The 22,792-nt window shown below is 37.6% G+C and overlaps 1 protein-coding gene across 3 annotated transcripts in view; it reads right to left on the reverse strand.

The window, feature by feature from the left end:
* The window catches only part of OTUD4 (OTU deubiquitinase 4), a 46,743-nt gene that overhangs the window by 5,444 nt on the left and 18,507 nt on the right, over nt 1-22,792 (reverse strand). For 2 of the 3 annotated variants that reach the window (XM_030816189.1, XM_030816191.1), the window contains 14 exons: nt 20,272-20,404; nt 16,773-16,833; nt 16,405-16,522; nt 16,247-16,311; nt 13,380-13,474; nt 11,644-11,747; nt 11,356-11,542; nt 7,121-7,283; nt 5,184-5,307; nt 4,817-4,872; nt 4,235-4,315; nt 3,057-3,195; nt 2,241-2,501; nt 835-875 (listed from right to left, as the gene is read on the reverse strand). In XM_030816189.1, coding sequence (XP_030672049.1) covers nt 835-875; nt 2,241-2,501; nt 3,057-3,195; nt 4,235-4,315; nt 4,817-4,872; nt 5,184-5,307; nt 7,121-7,283; nt 11,356-11,542; nt 11,644-11,747; nt 13,380-13,474; nt 16,247-16,311; nt 16,405-16,522; nt 16,773-16,833; nt 20,272-20,404 — 1,628 coding nt within the window. The remainder of the gene's footprint in view (nt 1-834; nt 876-2,240; nt 2,502-3,056; nt 3,196-4,234; nt 4,316-4,816; nt 4,873-5,183; nt 5,308-7,120; nt 7,284-11,355; nt 11,543-11,643; nt 11,748-13,379; nt 13,475-16,246; nt 16,312-16,404; nt 16,523-16,772; nt 16,834-20,271; nt 20,405-22,792) is intronic. The other variant, XM_030816190.1, reaches the window with a different exon arrangement.

A 22,792-nucleotide genomic window follows, 5' to 3' on the forward strand; every position in this document is an offset into this window, starting at 1 on the left:
ATCAGGGAGGGATAATGTTGAAAATTAAATACTCCAAATCCTTCCTCTGCAAGAGTTCAGCTAAAAACCAAAATATGAAGAAAGTATAACCAGCTAATTGGCTAACCAATTAAAATCAACATTAAATAAATTAAAGTTAAGCAATGCAGCAGATGGTAAAATAATCAAGTTTCTTTTTATGAAAGTGGTCAGCAGGCTAAGGTAGGGCACTTCATTTCATAGTTTAACTGTCTAGAACCCACAAAAACTAATCTAGGACAGGAGAAAACCTAACATTTAACAAGGACAGAGTTCTCCAACCTAAGAAAAGCTATTTCTAGGCTGACCACTTCCCAAAGGATACCTCTGCTCTTCTAGTCAACAACCACACTATCTTACATAGGAGGATGTACACGTTATTTGCTTTGATCTTTTTAATAATGGAGGCAGGTAAAGAATATTACCCCCATTCCATAAATGAAAAAATCTAGGCCCAGATACACTACATGGCTTGCCCAGGGAAATTCAGCTGAAGAGTGATGAAGCAGAACTTCAAGCCCAGATTTACATCTAGTTCATTCCCCAGTGAGGGCATTTCCACTAGGCTGCCCAAAGATGCAGCTATGTCTTAAATATACTCACAGGTTAAGCCATCACCAGTTAAGAGAAAAAGTAAGTAAAACTAGAGCCTCTACTAGCACCAAAAACAATATAGTACTGAAAATGCTGGTTTTTAACATGATGAGATTTAGTAAACTTTAAGTTACTGACTGACAGGGTACGAGTTAACACTAGTAATAATTTAAAACAGTATTAATGAATAAAATAACTTTTAAGATGATAAAATATAAATACCTTCACACCAAGATTGAAGAAGAATCGAAGGATATTCTTATCTAAAAATAAAGTAATCACTTGTTAAAATTACATTATCTGCAGAGATTTTTTTAAATCATCCTCATTAAATATATAGTTCTAAAGACAATTTTACCTACTATAATTGTTTTCTCTAGCCTGTGATACAAAACATAGATAAAAACTGTAATATAACACAACCCAAAAACAGGTTGTTCCCAAAGGTTAATTCCAGATTCAATATGCTTTGTCTGTTAGCATATAAATCCCAAAATGGCTTAGATTGAAATTTTTATCTTATTAAAACTGAATCTGCGTAACGGACATTCAGGTGGCTTTCTTTCTCAACTTTTCTGGGGGTTTAAAAATTAGGAAATAAAAATGTTGAGGAGAATACTAACATCAACATAAAACCTAACTTATTACTAGCATCATTCGCAGGATAATATTCTTCCAAGTATTCATTTGCCATGAGCCAGTTACTCATAGACACAAACATCAAACTACTAATAAACAAAAACATCCACATAAATCCAGGTAAACAGCATATAGTAGTCAGTGCATTACTCGAATTTACAGATATAAAATTTTGGAAACTAAAAATGAGGGAGGGTAAATTCCTTAAAAATAAAGAGGGAAAGCAAATTTTAAAAGAATTTTTTAAACAAAAATAAGACATGTTAAATATACTACTTTAACAGCCACTACATACTATATTTGCTTTTCTCTGTAACTTTTTCATGTATGTGTGTCTTAGTTCTGAAATGCAGACCACTGTTGATAAAGCTCCATAGTGTTTAGGTATCTAATTAGTGAAATTATCTTAATTCAGAATGGTTTCAAGTCCATTTATGTAAAAACACAGAAGGAGGTATCATTACTAAGCATACTAGCATTAACAAGTATGCTAGAAACATTAAAATAAAATTTTCTGGGCCAGGCGCATGGCTCACGCCTGTAAACTCAGCACTTCGGGAGGCCGAGGCAGGCGGATTGGGAGACCAAGACCATCCTGGCTAACACGGTGAAACCCCGTCTCTACTAAAAAATACAAAAAATTAGCCAGGCCTAGCGGCATGTGCCTGTAGTTCCAGCTACTCAGGATGCTGAAGTGGGAGAACTGCTTGAATCCGGGAGGCGGAGGTTGCAGTGAGCCAAGATCACACCACTGCACTCCAGCCTGGGTGACAGAGCGAGACTCTGTCTCAAAAAAAAAAATTCTAATACATTTTCTAATAAATCAAGCTGAAACAAGAATGACTGACTAATAGCTAAACCTTTGCTGTCCTTCCCATCCTTGAGCTTACTAAGAAACCAGACCTCTGACCTCTACTTACATCTCTTCATTTCTTACTAAGCTTGTTTGGACTTGATAAAGTCGATTTGAACTTGGAGAAGGTGCTCACCTTTAGGTAGGTCCTCCCCAGTCTGACACAGTGAATAAGGTGGTACAATGGCTCGATCTCCCTTTTCATTACAAGGAAACCCAGGATAGAGTGGGTCTTGATAAAGGCTCAATGTCTGAGGCAAAGGCATCAAGGGCTGGTTAACTGCCTGTATTGACACAGGAACTGGAGAGGGTGTTAAATGAGCTTGGGATACAGCAGAATCAGGTCCAGTGGTCAAAGTCTGTGTCACTGACAAAACGGGAATTGGAGCAGGGACACCTACAAAAGAGAAGAAAAGGAATCAAAATGACAAAAGATGAAAATCTCTACAAATATGCTTACATTAACCTATAAAGAATGCTGTATAACTGATACAGCCAATCTAAAGTAGTACCTTTTAATATCAACCAAGAGCCCTCCTGGACACAAAGAAGGAAATATGCCCAGGACACAAGCTTTGAGTCAATGTCTTCTAATAGTAGCTCTTGCAGGCACGTGTAGGACATGGGGCTGTCAAGGGGTTCATTACGGGGCCGTAAAGAGCTGGCCCATGAAGGAAGCATCAAACTGTGGTGCTAATTAGTGCTGAGCAACCAAAGCAACCAGCTCAAACATCATGCTCCTGAGACTACGAGGGCATATGTCAGATGAATACAACACCAAATGAACATGGTCTTTCCACATTGGAAGCAGAGCAAAGCAGAGTATCACAGAAAGCTCCGTGAGGCTCCACACACCTAATCCTGCTCGGAGGTCAAACTTTCACTCAAGAATTTGAAGTCTCTAACTAGAAAGGCATTTTGGCTGGCTAGATTTTCTAAACCCTTCTCTAACCTGTTGGTCCAAAAGTTGTAGGTTCACTTGGCCAGGCTGGCACAGTGGCTGGTAAAGAAGGCACCGCAGGAGTTAGATGTACCTCTGGAGAAACTAGAAGGGGAGCTGGATTTGACAAAGACAACTGTTCTGCTGGCTTCTTCAAGAAGGGGGTGGGGTGAGTGGGGGAAGACAGAAAAAGACAAGAGGTCATTTTGCTTTAAAACTAATTCTAACCACCAGATACATATTGAGTTGCCTGCCTTTTATACAAATGAAGTACGAATAGCCCTTATAGTCTTAGAAATGTAAAAAAAACACACAGTAGCTAAAGATAACATGCAAACAAATTTGATCCTAACCAAGGGTTGCCTACCAACAAGGATTGTATCTTTTAATACAGACAGTGTTTCACCCTGTTGCCCAGGCTAGTCTCAAAACGCTTGGGCTCAAGCGATCTGCCCGCCTTGGCATCCCAAAGTGCTGGAATTACAGGCGTGAGCCACCGCACCTATCCACTAGCAGAGTTAAATACAACACAATACTTTTAAGGCAAGTGAGCAAAATCATTGAAATCTTGAAATTCGTGATTATTTAGAAAAACTCCTCATACAACTATATGCTTTCTTACCAATATGAAGAATGTTGGTTGAAAGGCATTTAACATTTAACCTTCTCTACTCTTGTATTAGGATCAAGAACTAAAATGTCTGCTAGAACACAGGTTCATCACGAAATTTATAAATTGGTATTTTTTTAATGCATATTTTTCAAACCTTTTCAATCAGTACATCCCCTCCCATCTGTGAGATAACTGATGCAGACAACTCTTTAAAATTTTGAAATAAAGCAGAAATTCAGTTTCCCTTCAAAAATCTAATTTTCAAGTAAATCTACCAAAGTAATACAAAGTATCAAATATAACAGTAGCAAATATAAATATATTCAAAATCAATTCAAAAGAATGGTCTCAGTCACCAGAAAATGCTGATTATTTCTGTAACATTCCATAAATATCAAGAACATTCTAGACTAACATCAGAATACATTTAAAAATCATAACCACAGCCAAACTGTGATGCTAGAAAAAATTCTCCCATTTCCCATACTGATGTTTTCTGTTTTTAAATGATCCTATATACAGAGCAAAGAAACCCAGAGAGTGGAGCATTCAATGTTAAATGCAACAATATACTTACTTGTTCTGCAGGAGAAGAGCACTCTAACTTCTTTGACTTTGATGGTGATGAAACTGTTGCATATTTATCATCAGTAATATTCTTTGGAAGCAAAAAGAAGCAAAGTTTTGTATTTCAGAGACCCACATTCTGGAATAATTGATGGTTTCCTTTTATAATTCACCCTACCTGTATCTGACAGAACCCTCTCACCACTGAGTATTTTTTCCAGTTATATGTTATCTTCAACAGGTAGGCTAACTTTGCCTGAACATCTTTATTACATCAAGCTACTGGGCAGTTTTCATTGGAGGCAAGGCTTCAAACAGTATACTCTTCTCCTTTAAAAATATCACTCTAGAGGGACAGAGAATAAAAGCTACTTTCTAACAATTCAGGCAGGGCACCCTAATGTACCTTGAAGAAACTGTCCTAATTTGTGAGTGACTTCTCAATCCCCATCACCTTTTCCCTGCTTTTCTACTTTCCTAATATACAGCTATAAAATTTTGAAATTATTTTCACCTGCTTCCACTTCTTCCTACTGTACTATCACAGTATTAAAGAAAAAGAAAAGATGCAAGCAGTGTTTAAAACTTTTACCTCCAATGTGCTTGGTTCGGGTCTTTTATCCAACTGACTATGTCCATGAATAGAGTCTGTAGCAGATCAAGATTAAAAAAGACAGCATAAGCCACCAGTCATGTCTGAACACAGAAGAACAAAATACGAAGATAGAAGAAGCCAAAAGTATTATTTGAACCATGCTTAGTCAGCGAAAATGTAGTTTTTAGAATAGCATTTAACATGCTTTAGAGCTTGAGTCAATACTTCTTTGCAACATTCAAAATATGTGACATTAGATAAACTACTTAACAACTTAAAAAGTGTTCTTTCCCAAATATATGACATTAAGTCAGTCATCTAAAGAGATCTCTAGCATCTGCTTTCTAATGATGAGATAACTTACCTTTGTCTTTTCGTTCTTCTGTATCCATTCTCCGCCTGCTTCCTTTTCTATCACTTACATGTGATGATTTTCTCTGGACACATGGATTGCTACTCTGAGAAGCTGACTGACTGACTGATGAGCTCTTTAAAATGAACAAAACCCAACATTTTGTGTTAAAGATTTACCCACAAATACATGAACAAATTCTGTAATTAATCTTATTACTCTTCATACTTCTAAAATCTTAAAATTCACAGCCCTGTATTTTTAACTGAAACTAAAGAAGATAGAATCTAGGGTCCATAATTATACACCCTAGATTAATAGTCTTATCGCTAAGTCGAAAGGATTAAGCAATCAGATTTCAACTTGGATTAGTAGGCTTAATCTTCATATCCCTATCTCAGGAAGCCACCCTGACCAAACCTTTACTCTACAACTTTTCCTTCAAAAACAACAACATCTTCTGTGCCAACCTTCCAAAAAAGTCATTGTAGCGCCGTATTTTTTGGTGGGGAGTTAGGGAGAACCTAAGTGCAAATTAGCAAATATAGTGCACTAGGATTCTTACTACTGAAATGTCTACTGTCAGCAAATCACTTAAACTCTGCATGAGATCAGGGACTGAAATAAGTCAGGTTTTTAAGCTAAATTATCATTGAAGGTTCTAGGTTCCTGTTTTGGCATTCTAAATAAATGTTCCACACAGCTAAGAGGAGGATCTCAGCCCTCTCTAACAGGAGTTTTCTAGAAAACAAATCTGAGCCACTATCAAAAGCAATCAGTATCAAACTCCTTAGTCTAAAAATGATGAGTATGAAGGACCCCATTCTTAACAAGAAATTTCACAATCTGTACCCATATTACAGTAGTTGTACATTTACAATTCACTAACTGAAAAATGCATAATGGTATGAATACAAGCTTAAACAATTTGTAGTTGTTATTTATATAATAACACATATGACATGAGAGATAAATGTACTTAGAACATAAACAATGCTTATTTATGTATGGATTTGGGCACTTCAATTATTCCTAAATGGATTCGGCACTTCTTCCAATAATTCCTAAACTCCAATGCCTGTGCCAGATTAAACTTCTATTCCAGATCACCTGTTTTCAACTGAGCTCCTCCTCAAGCCTCTAAGGGAGTCCACAGAGACCAGAAGACAGACCTGAGTGTGTGGGGCTTTAATGTTTTATACTGGTATACTGGGTAACCTCCTGTAACAGTCCATTATTTATTTAATCTAAAGAGAGAAAGTGTCCAACCACCATTCTGTATCATAGGTCATTTGGGTACTACTTACCAAGATGTAAAAGACCACAGGCACAGGCTCCCAGACATGAGAATGAATTAGGTACCCCTCCTCTGTGCTGCCAACAAACCCACCTCACAGAGCACATACTTCATTCTACATGAGAACAGTTTTCCCTTCTGACTTCCCAAAAAGAATTAAGAAACCTGAAGGTAGAGAACACTTCTTTTATCAGAGAAGCATCCATCACAGCCCAGTGCCTGACACATGGAGAAAGGACAAAGCCACAGGATGACATGTGCTACCACCTCCAACAGCAAACACCCTGAAAGACAGCTCTCAAAAGGGATTCCTGATTTTACACATATATCTTGTAACGGATTAACTAAATCATGAACCTCTACTACATAGTACTTTTGCTAACAAATTAAACACGTTTTAGTTCAAAAGAAAACACCAAACACTACAAGTGAACAAACCAGTTTACTTGCCTCAACTCTATCATCAACCTTGACCTAGAGATATTACTAAATATATGAAAAGGAAAAATAGGAAAAATGTGAAAAATGTGATCTCTAAAGTATTTAGAGTTTAAAAATTATTAGTTAACCCTTGGGAACTATGGCTTAATCTAAAAACTGTATTAAGAGAAACTTCTATATAATGACTTTTAAACTGTCTTTTCATACATACGGAAAGGGCTGGGAAAGCCTGTTCATCTCTGTTCTGAATCTCATAGAGTAATCGGGATTCTTCTATAGCTTGCTTCTCTCTGCGCTCTTCTGGGGAAAGGCCGAAATAGTTAGATTCTCGACTTGTGTGATCAAAATCCTCAACTCTTTCACGATCAGGTTTTCTGTCAAATAAAACATTCTTGTCAGAAAATAAATAAATAAATAAAACATTCTTGTCAAAAAAAAACCAAAAAACTGTACCGAGTACCTAAAATAAAATGATCTATTTTGCAATACAAACATTTTACTAATTTAGCTACACTGACATTTTAGAACATTTGGCAGCCTGGTTAATAAATGTTTAGCAAATGGAAGCTCCTGTAGCATTAGCCTACCTTACAGAGAGTCAAGAAGACAAACAGCAATGGGAGGTAGAAGGGAAAAGAAAAAAAAACTTATTTCCAAATGATACAAAAATGAGTGAGCACTGTATATACTTGTTATACCATATTCCAATATTTTCATTACGAATTAATTCTCAAAGGGAAAGTTATTAGTTTAGGTCTCAAAAGCATTCTCACTTTCTGTTCTAAGTAAAGGGGAATGGTCCAAGGGTCCAACGAGACACTAGGACCATCTTCCCACTTGTTTATGACACCACCAAGGGAGACAGAGAGCTGAAAAAGAAAAACTAAAACATGTCAGGTTGGATACCAGTTGCATAGATAAGACTGCTGTCATTTCAACATAATTTTGGTCAAAAAAGGATGACAAGAAATTCATGAATAGAGTTTAGTACCCTATAATCCAACCCTAATGTATTATATGGCTTATAACTATTAAAGGCAGTATGAATACTATTTCTATCATGTCTAACAGTTGTTCAAAATGGAATACGAAAATCTAAAAACCTGTAAGAAAAATACTTTGTCACAGTACAAAGAAATATTATCCTCCTCAACAGAGCAGAGCACTATGATGTTACCTGATTTTTTTTTTACCTCTGAAATAAATAACCATTTCATGTCCTTACACAGTCCCATTTATAGTCACAACCTGATTACAATAGGACAGATGTCAACCCCAATGGTATCGATGAAAAAAGGGAGGGATAGAAAATCTGGACTCTCAAAATTTTAGACCAATCCTTCCCAAATCCCAGTGGTAAAAAATTTTGAAGAGGACTCAGCAACTGTCAGGAATCTCTGGAAAATTAGCACTACCTTATCACCATCTCCTATCACCCAAAAAAAATAGCCACTACTATAAGGCCTTCATCTCATCCTCACCTACCACACATAGAGAAGCTACTACTATCTATTTTCATCTAGCTTGAAGACAGATATTCAGCCACAATATTTCCTGGATAGCCACATTAACAAAAGCATATATGGCAATCTTGCTTGGTTTTTGGTTATATTCTGTGTTTTCTCCACAGGAAGAGACAATTATCAATGAAGAAAAACTGGAAAAAGTGAGAGGCCAAGAAGGTCTCATATCCAGCACTACAGTTCTCTTTTGCTCTATAACTAGAAGAAATTCAAAAGTGATGTGTTACAGATTAGAAATACAGTGAAGATGAACTGTACTGGGCTTAAATCAATTAGACTGTTAGCTATAAAATTCTAAAATGTGACTAGATTTTGTAACAATCTTACTTTAAATATTCAATAAAGTTTTTAAATGTTTTAATACATTAGTAAAATTCACACACACACACAATGGAGAAGGCATACTAACCTAATGACAAACTGCAAATACCACTAGGTTCTAATGTAATTAGTCACGATGTCAAAAAATCTCTAAAGTTTCATGTCTATGGTATTAATTACCACTGCCTTGTCACACACCATCAAGTATTTTTATATACCAAGTAACACATATAGCTAACACATAAAAAAGGATCCTAATAAGATATGCTTCTCTATGCCATAGTATTAAAAATACTGTTGATTAGAGGCTGGGCACGGTGGCTCACGCCTGTAATCCCAGCAATTTGCAGGGCAGAGGTGGGCTGATCACCTAAGGTCAGGAGTTCGACACCAGCCTGACCAACATGGTGAAACCCCGTCTTTAATAAAAATACAAAATTAGCCAGGCATGGTGATGCATGCATATAATCTCAGCTACTCAGGAGGCTGAGGCATGGGAATTGCTTGAACCCGGGAGATGGAGGATGCAGTGAGCCAAGATCGCACCACTGCACTCCAGCCTGGGCAACAAGAGTGAAACTCTGTCTCAAAAAAAAACAAAAAAAAAAACTGTTGATTAAAAGTATCATTGGTACAAAACATCTATCTGAGCACTATACCAATTCATAGGCGATCAGAGTCAACACCAGAAACACACTGGATTGTAAATTCAGTTCCTAATAAACAAGTTTATTTAAATTAGCCATTTTGTAGTCTGTGTGTATTTTCTTTTTTAATCTTTAAATCACTAAAGAGTACACTTGTGTTCAAGGAAAAAGAATATTGCTTTTTCTATCAAAAAATGAGAATGTTATTAAACAAGTTCTGCCTATAACCTTCCTATAGTTACTTTATATTTTTAGGTTTCCAAAGTTAACATTCAAAATAAGTTAATATCTTAGATACTTTCCATGCATTGAGTAAGCTACCACTAGGGGCTACTGGAGTTTGGTCAATGTCCAAACAACAAACTTCAGCCATAACTAGTTAATTAGTGGCATAAATTCTTTCTGTGTGGGAGAGGTAATGTAACGGATTAGAATCATTAGTATTTGTTATGGATTGAACTGTATTTCTCAAAAAGATATGTTCCTATTCCTAATCTCTAGTACCTGGTGCACATGACCTTATTTAGAAATAGGGTCTTCTCAGATGTAATCAAGTTAAGGTGAGGTCATACTGAGTAGGGTAGGACCTAAACCCAGTATGACTAATATCCTTATGAGAAGAGACAGACACAGACACATGGGGAGACCACCATGTGATGATGGAAGCAAAGAATGGAGTGATGCACCTACAAGCCAAGGAACCTCAAGGACTGCAGTCAACTCCCGAAGTAGGAGGCAAGCATGGAACAGATTCTCCCCTAGAGCCTTCGGAGAGAGCATGGCCCTGGCAACAACTTGATTTCAGACTTCTAGCAACATGAAGTGTGAAAAAATAAACTTCTGTTGTTTTAAGCTGACCAGTTTATGGTATTTTGTTACAACTGCCCCAAGAAACTAAAACAGTATTGATAAATGTCAGCTTAAGAACCTATAATTCTGTCTTGAAGATGCTGAAACATATTTTTTTCTTTCCTTTCTGTTTAAGAGTGGCCAACTACAGTAGTGAGAAGGGGTGAAAGAGTAGAACAAGGAGTTTGATCTGTAACTGACTGTGAACAATCAACTGAGATAACCTCACGACCTTCACACCAGCCTATACATGTTCAGTGACAAAATGTTAAGTGCATTCACAAAAAAGGGAACACCCAAATGCCAGAAATAATGGAACTAAAGACCAGAGGGTTAGCAAACACATAAGCTGATGCTACAGCTCTTCGGGCAATTGAGAAGGTGCTTCGATGGGAAAGGTACTTGTCATAGTCACCTATGAAGACTCCACAGGAAACACGGTCATATTTGCATGATGAAGACAGTTTCAACATTAAGACACAGCCTCTCAAATAAAGCTCTTCCAAAGGGCTATAAAATTACTCAACAGAAAGGGAAGACTAGGGAAAAATTAAAATCCACATAGCACAGGACAATAATGATCCTAAAAGTTCATCTGTCTCTGGATACTTAGTCCGAATGCTGATATTTCACAGACCTAAAATTGTAGCCCCATTCAGTATTAAGAGACATTACCACAATCAAAACTTATCAGATCAAAGTAAAACAACGATTTTGGGGTGCTTTAAGTTCCTGTACAAATGGGAGTATCCTCACCTCCCAAGGAAACAGGAATGCAATCTGGAATCCAGTATTTACCTTATTACAAGCCACCAGGAAATAATTAAGTGCCAGAATAGGATTGGGCTAGAATAAGATCTCCCAAACCATTTGAAAAAATTACTAAAAGATAAAGGTCTCTCTATATATACTTTCTTGCTTTGCTTGAAGAGAATTATAAAGAATTGAGATCCTCACATGAAGTTTTATCCAAAATGCTCTTAATACTAATATAGGGACAATGATATGAATAAAAAGTTATCATTATTTAAATGCACATAATGTGGCAAATATAACAAATGCCTCTTACTTGATTTCTATACTTCTCTTGCATTCAAGAAGGTTACCTTATGATCTGTGAAGGTGTCCGGCTAAGATTTTTGTGCTCACTGGAGAATTTCTGAGACTGTGACCCTGAAGAATGACTAGAGAATGCATGCTGTCTTACTCCTGAAGGATGCTGCAGACGAGGAGGTAGTGCTGATGGGGCTTTTATTGGCTTGCTTGGATTCTTTGGCCCTCTGTAATCCATATCTGTTGTAAGAACCCAAAAGTACATCATAATATTCATATTATAAAAATCCCAAGTACCATCATCCCAATCCCAAAGGAATGATAGCTTGATGTGCTCCTACCAGAATGGAAATTTTGTCCAGAAGTGGAAGGTTTTTTCATCTTCTTCCCTGACACCGTGTTCCAGCTTTCTGGGGGAGGTGCCTTGAGGTTCTTTGATGTGTGCCTTCAAAGGGGAAAAGACTTGTGATAGCTTAAAATACCCTAGTAAGAATACTTAAATATTCTGCATATTTATTTTCAGCTTATATAAGAATTTCTAGTTTTATTTCTTACATTAAAAACAAATTACAATTAACGTACAAATTGCATTTACCAATCCAGATGTAATTCTAATCAAATAAAATGATATAAATCAAAAGCATATTTTCTAATCTTAAAAAAAGACGGTTGAATCACAATCTAAGCAAAAGTGAAATAAATACAGAATGATTTATTCTGTTAGACAGGATAATGGTACTGTAGTTAAGGTGGGGAAGGAAGTCTTTATTCTGTTAGAGAAACATATAAACATCTACTGGAGAAATGGTGTGATGTTTGGATTCCTTCGAAATTTGCCAATTTCATTTTTTAAAAATATATTAGGGAAAATAGAATAGAAAATATTGCCAAGGCCAGGTGCAGTGGCTCATGCCTGTAATCCCAGCACTTGGGGAGGCTGAGGTGGACGGATCACAAGGTCAAGGGGTTCAAGACCAGCCTGGCCAACATGGTCAAACCCCATCTCTACTAAAGACAGAAAAAATTATCCGGGCGTAGTGACGCATGCCTGTAATCTCAGCTACTTGGGAGGCTGAGGCAGGAGAATCACTTGAACCCAGGAGGTGGAGGTTGCAGTGAGCCAAAATTGCGCCATTGCACTATAGCCTGGGTCACAGGGCAAGACTCTGTCTCAAAAAAAATGAAAAAAAAAATTGCCAAATGCTGTGAGTTGCTAAAAATGGGTGTTGAGTTATATTGGGATTCAAAAATGGTGCTGTTAGTTATAATGGGGATCTATTCTTAATTTGTATATGTTTAAATTTTTCCACAGTAAAGTTTAAGGTGTGACTTACTACCTTTTTCTCTAATAACGCCCAGCAGCAACTGAAACAAAAATGCTCTAAAATAACACTGTATAAGGTAAGCCAACAATATTTTGCTACTCCATCTGACAAACACTGACTGAATACTAACTACATGCAAGGCAGTACTGAATGAATTTAAAATGAATCCCTTCAAAGCTCCCATATTACGATCTAGTCAATTTCTTGAACTGCCTTTGTGCACAATGGTACATTTTAAACAGTAAGCAACAAAACAATCTTCATTTAAAGTTTGACAATGTGCAAAATACTAAATTTGCACATTTAGTGCTTTTCTAGAGGTCGGAACAAATATGCTTTCTTTTTGTTTTTTTAAGGCAAAGTCTAGCTCTGTCGCCAGGCTGGAGTGCAGTGGCTCACTGCAACCTCTGCCTCCCTGGTTCAAGCGATTCTCCTCCCTCAGCCTCTCGAGTAGCTGGGATTTACAGGCACGCGCTGCCATGTCCAGCTAATTTTTATATTTTCAGTAGAGACAGGGTTTCACCGTGTTGGCCAGGATGATCTCGATCTCCTGACCTCATGATCCGCCCATCTCAGCCTTCCAAAGTGCTGGGATTACAGGCATGAGCCACCGTCCCTGGCCCAAATATACTTTCTATACATGGGCAATTATCTTTCACTGAATTTTCAAATACTGAAAGCCATTTTAAAATGCTCATGATTAGGCTAAATGGAGGAGGCAGTAAATGCCTTAGCCGAAGAGTAGTACATACTTCTTTCCCAGTTCTTCAACCAAAACTGGTCCATTCTCAGAATGAACTCCTTGAACATCTGCATTCAAAAATTTTCCATTGTGATCCAACCTAACCTGTTAAAAATTCCAAAAATGAAAAGGAAAACAAAAATCAGTCACCTGCTTCCTTTGCATTAATCATCGGTTTTTTTTTTTTTCTTGAGACAGAGTCTCGCTCTGTCACCCAGGCTGAAGTGCAGAGGCGCAATCTTGGCTCACTGCAACCTCCACCTCCCTGGTTCAAGCCTGGGATTCTCCTACCTCAGCCTCCCAAGTAGCTGCAATCACAGGTGCGTGACACCACACTCGGCTACTTTTTTTTTTTTTTTTTTTTTTGTATTTTTAGTAGAGACAGGGTTTCACTGTGTTGGCCAGCCTGGTCTCAAACTCCTGACCTCAAGTGATCCACCCGCCTCAGCCTCCCAAAGTGCTGGGATTACAGCGTGAGCCACCACACCCGGCTTTTAAAATTTAGTCTTTAATTAAACAGAAAATAAAGTTTATCAGTAAAAACAAGTTCAAATAGGTCTACAATAAAATCCATCTCCTTAACCTCCCAAACCTCCATATCTCCTACCTAAAAGAAAGAAAACCTTTTCTTCTTTGTCCTTCTAAATTTTTTTCTAAACTTATTTTCTAAATTGTTCAAAAAGTAGGAGCACAATATGTTAAGGCTCTAAACAAAAGAGGCAACATGTCCTGGTTCTGAAGGCAGGGCTCTGGCCCCACATACCCCAGGCTTCCAGGTCTGGCTTTTCCACTTGCCAGCAATATGACCTTGGGCAAGTTATTTTTCTCTCTCTTCAGTTTCCTCATAATGCAAAATGGAGCTAATAATAGTACCTACGTCACAGAACTCATGGAGATGGAATGAGGGTGCACAGGATACACATAAAGGATACCAACTTGCACACAGCAACCACTCTACAAGTGAGAGCAACTATTATTACAATTATTATCTTCCCATTTTTCCTATATTAAAAATGTGCAACTGTTATTTTTATCCCTAAAAATAGATCCATTAACTGTTCTCTAGCATACAATTAATATTTCACAGTTGTAAATCCATGATAAAAGAGTAAATAAGCCTAAGTTTTCTTCCTATAGTTAAACTGCCCACACTGAATTGTGCACCTGCCAAGTATAACATACAGGACAATGCTTTAAGCAACCTCCCACTTTCAGTAGTAAATCAAAGTCCTCAAGCTGGTATTTCATTCTTCATCAATGACAACAAGATATTTTTCCTTCAGAAGTTTCACAATAAAAAAATTATTTTCTGAACTTAGTTATCAAAAGTTTAAACTACATCTTACACACTTGAGTAAACAAGTCACCTTAGAGTCATCTCAGTTTCTTAAAATTTTAATGAGATGTTATCCAAATAAAATGGTCAAGTAGTACAGACAGAAATAAAATACTCTAAAAAGGAAAAAAATGAAAGCATGTGCTTTACTATCTACTTTATCAAAAGCATCTACTTTACCAAAAGCAATTTCAACCTCAAAGCAAATATGCTTGACTTAAAATAAGTAACACGACTTTAGTGATACAGCATAAGCCATCTTCTCTTTTGAGAAAGGTGAGGAGAGAGACCTTTAAACCCTGGATTTAATCTCGTTTGTTCTCTTTCAAGTTTTCCCAATCAATGTAGTAAAAACTTCCACAATTCCCTTCTACAATTAGAGCAGATTTATGACAATCCCATAAGGCAGTACCTGAATGAATCATGTTCTCTTCTCCCTCACCTTTAAATACCCCAGAACCAGAACTATTAAAGGTTCTTAAGATAAAATCCTGGCTAATCAGATGACTTCACATAAACCAATTTATCATAAAGTAAATGAGTGTTTCCTCCATAAGTCAAAAAGAAATGTTTGCCAGTGGCTGTTTTAAAGTAGTTTTTTAAAAGGCAACACTTTTTGATGGAAATAATTTCTGATGAGAATTAACTTCCACATAACATTTTTTGTGTATGTGGGGGTTTTGTTTTTGTTTTTGAAATAGCAATATTTTTCCACAAACGAAGAACAAAAAACAAGAAAAGAGACCTTGTAAATTATCTTACCTAGGGTTTCTTCTGCCTAAGCATTACTGACACTTTGGACTAGGCATTCTTTGTTAGAGGGAGATGAGGGAGGCTGTCCTGTTCATTGCAGCATGTTTGGCCACAGCTTTGGCCTCTACCCACTAGATGTCAGTAGCACCCTCCCAGTTGTGACAATAAAAAATGTCTCTAGAGGCTGCTGAATGTTCGATGGTACGGGGGAGGCGGGGAGTGAGAGTTAACCACTAGTTTAAGAAACACTGATTTTAATCCAACTTTTTCCTTTAACAATCAGCTACTCAAACCCAGGGCAGCTGCTTATTCATATTAATTGGCAAAAACTCCTCTGTGGTTCACTTTCCTTCCTCAGTCCAACAGTAAACATTGTGTACGTATCAACATCTCCCAAGATGATTTTCATAAACAAAACTAAATGACCTATAAAGTCAATTTTGAATCAATTTCAGTCAATTTTAACAAAAATACCTCAATATCTGAAATGTTATCGTTACTTCTTTGAACCAAGTAATACCAAAGGCTGAATTGTTTTTAAAGATCATGTGATGGGATGCCACGGTTTTAGATACATACAATTTTAGCAATGTATTCAAATGAGTCAAAAAGCTAAATACTTGAAACTATTAAAATGTATATACATGATAAATATATTCTGAAATCTCAAATTAACAACACATTCACACCTCAGCTGTTTTCTCGGTTCGTATTAGAAAAAGCAAAGTTTTTCTAGAAAAAGCAAAGTTTCAAGTAAAATCTCTTCTTCTTTTACATAAGTCACTTACTTGACATTTGTCTCCAACTTCATATTGTAAGCCAGCAGCAATGGAATAATCATGTTTTTGCTGAGCTGTTAAAAAAAAAAAGGTCGGTATAATATAAAGTTGACTTATTTTCAAGTGATACAAAGCAAATTTATGGAAAATGCAGATTTTTAACTCACCTTGTTTAGACTTCAGCCAAATTTCATATTCCACATTTCTATAGACTGCAGGATTGAGTGACTTAAGAACCTTTCTAGACAAAGGCAGGCTAGCAGGGTTCCCATTGTTCTTCAGCTGCTAAACAAAGTCAGGAAGTCCAATCAACACATAAATGCTTTTAAAACATTTTTGTTTGAGATACATGTAAAACTAAAGTCAAATGAAGAAAAGAAACTTCAAAAAATTAGGAAGCCCCCAAATCAATTTCTTAGTAGATGATCCTGACTTGACTGAAATGTACCAGAAAAAAGAAAAAAATTAAGATTTTAATGTATATGCTTTCTTATATTAAAGAACTACATTTAAAACCACTTTAAAAAAAAAATACCTCATTGCCTGACAAAGGTTTAAATCCATTCACATCAGCGGCAGCAGCAGCAGTTTTACTCCTACAAAGAAAGATAACCATAATTGGGGCAGAAAAAGGTATTTGCATGTAATTACCTTCTAACCTCATCTAAAAGTCTTCAAAGTCAGAACTATGCTCCAAAAAGAGCTATATTCCAGTGAGCTCATACAAGTTTTGGTATAAATGTATCTATATATAAAAGGGTATATGTATGTAAATGTGTGTATATAAGACAGAAGTCAAAGACAACAGTAATTCTAACTGGCTCAGTAATTAATAAGAAAACGTAAATAAACTGTGAAATTTGGGTGGGTAGAATAATTAAATTTACAAAACAGTGTAAAAACTTCCTTTCCATATACACATGACGCCCCATTTAAAAAACAATCCATTTACAACAAAAGTATCTATAGGCAGATTCGACCACCCTTTTATTAAAAATACTCTACATCAGCCGGGCATGGTGGCTCATGCCTGTAATCCCAGCACTTTGGGAGGCAGAGGTGAGCAGATCACCTGAGTTCAAGAGTTCAAGACCAGCCTGACGAACATGAAGAAACCCTGTCTCTACTAAAAATACAAAATTAGCTGGGCGTGGTGGCACATGCCTGTAATCCTAGCTACTCGGGAGGCTGAGGCAGGAGAATCGCTTGAACCCAGGAGGCGGAGGTTGCAGTGAACCGTGATCACACCACTGCACTTCAGCCTGGGCAACAAGAGCGAAACTCCGTCTCAAAAAAAAAAAAAAAAACTACGTCAAATAATGTTCAGCACAATGAAAGCACCATCATTAGCCCTTTAAATTCACTGTCACATACATACCTACACATTCATATACTCAAATAACTTGATTGTCTACTATGTGCCATGCACATAGTAGTTCAAACAACACAGGTTTAACCGTGCAGGTCCACTTAGACACAGGTTTTTTTTTTTTTTTTTTCAACCAAAAGCAGATCAAAAATACAGTATTCTCGGGATGTGACACCCAAGTATACAGAAGGCCAGCTTTTCATATAAACAGATTCACAGGGCCTGTGTAGGACTTGAATATGTGCAGACTGTGGTATACTCAAGAGTCCCAAATCTCCTGGTATACAACAAGGGATGACTGTATTATTAGGCGCTGGGGTCTAGCATTTAAGAGAACAAAAACTCCGCCTACACAAAATGTACAATCTGGTGATAACAGATAAAAACTAAGTAAGTAATGAGTATGTTAAATGCCGATAACTGCTATAAAGGAAAAAAAAATAAGTAGGCAAAAAATGAGTGTTGAGATGTAGGCTGGTATAGTTTAGCTTTGTGTCCCCACCCAAGATCTCATCTTGAATTGTAATACTCCCCAAGTATCAAGGGCAAGACCAGGTGGACATAACTGAATCATGTGGGTGGTTTCCCCATGCTGTTCTCCTGATACTGAGTTCTCACAAGATCTGATGGTTTTATAAAAAAGAGGCCACAGAGGCTCACGACTGTAATCCCAGCACCTTGGGAGGCCGAGGCGGGCGGATCGCCTGAGTTCGGGAGTTCGAGACCAGCCTGACCAATATAAACCCCATCTCTACTAAAAATACAAAATTAGCCAGGCATGGTGGTGCATGCCTGTAATCCTAGCTACTCCGGAGGCTGAGGCAGGAGAATCACTTGAACCCAGGAGGCAGAGGTTGCAGTGAGCCGAGATCACACCACTGCAGTCCAGCCTGGGCAACAAGAGCAAAACTCCGTCTCAAAAAAAAAGAAATTTTAATAATGCAGTATAAAGGTAATCCACATTCCAAGGACAACAACAGTGCAGTATAAAAAGAAAAACACAATAGTGAACACATCTTCTTACACACCCGCTCTACCGTCTCTGGTAAACTTCTCCAGCTTACTAGCCCCTACTCTATATTTCACCTGCCAACTGCCATACAAGACCCAGTTGTTGCTAACACCATTAACAGCAGCAGCAACTAAGGGGCATGTGCTAGAAGTCCCCCAACCCCAATCACAGGTAATAAGTTGTAACAAGCTAGTCATTCTCTCTTCCAATGTCCCCCATGCTCAATGACATGGTGCTCAGAGAGAATCGTAAAATGAAATTTCTACCTACACAAAGTCAGTCTATTCTAGAATTAAATTTACAATGGCAGTTAGAAAGAAATGGTGGCCAAATTTTCAATCAGGATCAGAAAATTTTAATTCAATAAATACCCGGAATTACAAACCAAGAGATATACAGGCCGGGCACAGTGGCTCACGCCTGTAATCCCAGCACTTTGGGAGGCCGAGGCGGGCAGATCACAAGGTCAGGAGATCGAGACCAGCCTGGCTAACATGGTGAAACCCCGTCTCTACTAAAAGTACAAAAAATTAGCCAGGCTTGGTGGCGGACACCTGTAGTCCCAGCTACTTGGGAGGCTGAGGCAGGGGAATGGTGTGAACCCAGAAGGCGGAGCTTGCAGTGAGCCGAGATCCCACCACTGCACTCCAGCTTGGGCAACAGTGCAAGACTCCGTCTCAAAAAAAACAAAAAAAAAACAAATCAAGAGATATACATATATTTTTTGTTATTTTTATAATAAAGAATTAGATATCCTAAGGCTTAAGTTCCTTTCTATCTCTAGTGTCACAGAGTGTAACATACCAAGTACGATCCTTTCATATTCTCATACAACAATACATACTTTTAGCTTCAATAAGAATACAACAGGGTTGGTTCTTACAAAAGACAGAGTAAACATCCTAATATAACTGATAACTAATATACTGGATACCGTATCTAGGACCTAGGCTATGTACTTTATATGCTATCTCACATTTAATCTCATGAATTGTCCCTTTTGAGGAAATACTAATTATATCCTAATTTTAGAGTATTGGAATTAAGGCTTCTTAGAGAATTTAAGTAACCTGCCCCAAGTCAAGTTAGCAGGAAGCCATGATTGAAACCAGAGCCCAACCTCTTAACACTACCTTGTATGTCTTGTGTGAAAAAGAAAGCTAAGCCTCAGAGACTCTACGTTCAGACATATTTACTCACAACCTACACAGAGGCATTATCCAGAGGTGTTCACATACTTATAACCCCAACTTGGAACTTTCATTATCTAAAAAGAGGCACTACCTAAGAAAGAAAACAATAAAAGAAAGTGAAGGAAATCAAAACGGCCATTTTATTTCATTACTGGGTATGTGAACAATTGACAAGTTAACTTTAAAATTTTATAATACACATATAGGTAGGACCAAATCTATTCTACAAATATGCATCTAGATTGCAGACGTAAATTTTCATCAACCAAAAACACCAACTTTCAAAACAAACAGTCCCATAATAGAAATTAGGTAAAATTAGTGGCAGGGATAAAGAAACTTCAGCAGACTGCTGTATTTTATGAATACCATTAATACCTCAATATATGTTATGCAAAGACATTTACTTAAATGTTTCCTTGTATGGCACTAGAAAGATATTTTAGGATTTCATTCTTACTTGCAACTGTCATCCTCTGAATCTGATATTTCACTGTTGTCTTCATCAGCTACTTCCAACGTGTCTAGTTCCATCACAATTTTACTAACATCAGTTTTAAATACCTTCTCATACAGCAATTCATAAAGGAGAGCTGCAATTAATGACAGATAGATTTTCCAACATTAACTACAGGCAGTTTTTTAAAAACAGGAACAGACCATCACATGTTCCGTCACTTTCTATTGTTCAGGCTTTTAAAATCCTGACTAGATATCTGCTAAACCTTATGGTCAATAACATAATTTTATCAGAAAGTTACCTGGGGTACAACTAAAATTTCTGTAAGCGCAGTTAAGTAGTTTAAAATAATCGCAAAAGACAGTGCCATTTTTGAAACACCATCACAAAAAGGTATCACAACTGTGAAACAAGTAGGACAACAGGAAAAGCCAAAACACACACACTGAGCAATTATTACTATTACATTCCACACACTGTGCACCTTTATATATCCTTACGTTTAATCCCAGCACAGTGAAGCATTATTCCGACTGTACAGATAAGTAAACTGAGACTTAGGGATGTCATACAACATGCCCAATCTTAAGAGACTTAGATGAAAAACATTAAGAAGCTTTAAGATTGCTAGAAAGAGGAATATAGTATAGTACATACTAGCTGACAAGTCAGAAGACTTGGATGCTAGTGTAAGCTTTCCCACTAATTGTAACCTTGGACAAGCACTTCTCAGGTTGCTATAGAAAAAGAGGATGTTTGACTACATAACCTAGCTCCAGATTTTAATTTTACATAAGGAACTAAAAAAGCAGCTCTTACAAAATATATTTTCAGCAGCCACTGAAAGAAAGAAGCATATTTAGACAACTTTGTTGATTTAAATAAAGTAAAATTTTAAAACTCCAGTCTTGAATATAGGGAAATATATTATAACAAAAATTCAAAAATACATGGATTTTAGGACTCTCATTTGGTTTTATTACAATGAGCTTTAAGAAAGCAATGTACTAAGAATTCATCAACAATGGGGCCAGGTATGGAGGCTCACGCCTGTAATCCCAACACTTTGGGAGACCAAGGCGGGCAGATCACTGGAGGTCAGGAGTTCAAGACCAGCCTGGCCAACATGGTGAAATCCTGTCTCTACTAAAAATACACAAATTAGCCAGGTGTGGTGGTGCACATCTGTAATTCCAGCCACGCAGGAGGCTGAGGCAGCAGAATCGCTTGAACCCAGAAGCCAGTGGTTGCAGTGAACTGAGATCATGCCACTGCACTCCAGCCTGGGTGACAGAGCGAGACCCTGTCTTAAAAAACAGCAAAAGGCAGGGCATGGTAGGGTTCACGCCTGTAATCCCAGCACTTTGGGAGGCTAAGGCAGGTGGACCAGTTGAGGTCAGGAGTTCAACACCAGCCTAGTCAAGATGGTGAAACCCCATCTCTACTAAAAATACAAAAATTAGCCAGACTTGGTGGCAGGCATCTGTAATCCAAGCTACTCGGGAGGCTGAGGCAGGAGAATAGCTTAAACCCAGGAGGCGGAAGTTGCAGTGGGCCGAGATTGCACCACTGCACTCCAGCCTAGGCAAGAGAGCGAGACTCCACCTCAAAAAACAACAACAACAACAACAACAACAAATACTGGGTGTCCACCTCTAAATGAGTTCCCACAGAGACTTCCTTGTTATAGACCATCTTTCTTCCAAGTTCCAGTAACATGAGTTGCGGCCCTCGTATCACCCAAACCACAGGCACTTAGAAGCACAGGAAAGACAAGCTCCAGGAGCTATCTTTCCCAAAGCTGAGATGTCCAGATTGTGACTAGCTAGGAGGGAGAAGACACAGCCCAGGGTAGAGAGGCTACACTTTTGGTATCTTACAGTGGATTATTTAAAACAGTGTATTGCACGTATCTTTACTGGTTACCACTAGCTTAAGAACAGAGGAAAAAGCTGTCACAAGCCCAGCACCAGTGCTTTATGACTGGATCTGTACTTTTCCAGAACGGATGATATAAAAGAAACTGGTAGGAAGGGTCACTGCTCTTCTACAGCAGGAATTCTCACACAGAAGAAGGGCAAGGGGAATTCATATGCCCAGGAAACATTTGGCAAAATCTGGTTGTCACAAAGGGAGAGAGAGTGTGTTACTGCCATCCACTAGGTAGAAGCCAAGGATGCTACTTAACATTCTAAAGTTCACAAGAGAGCCTACAACAGAGGATTATCTGGCCCAAAATATCAACAGTGCCAAGGTTCAAAATGGTGCCCTGGAGCCAAATACAATCAAATGTTTGATTTGCTCAGTCATTTGGATTTTCAAGCTATACACTAACAGTTTTTAAAAAGCATATAAATCTTTATTACCAAAATTATTGCAGGAAAAAAAAAGTTGGTATTTACAAGTCAAACTAGCCACAAGCTCCCTTTCCTCCAATTTCTCTCTGTTTTGTTTTGTTTTGCTTGAGTTTGAAACAAGGTCTCACTCTGTTGCCCAAGCTGGAGTGTAGTGGCACAATCAT

This window comes from Nomascus leucogenys, chromosome 7b (assembly GCF_006542625.1).
Source record: "Nomascus leucogenys isolate Asia chromosome 7b, Asia_NLE_v1, whole genome shotgun sequence".
NCBI classification, from domain to species: Eukaryota; Metazoa; Chordata; class Mammalia; order Primates; family Hylobatidae; genus Nomascus; species Nomascus leucogenys.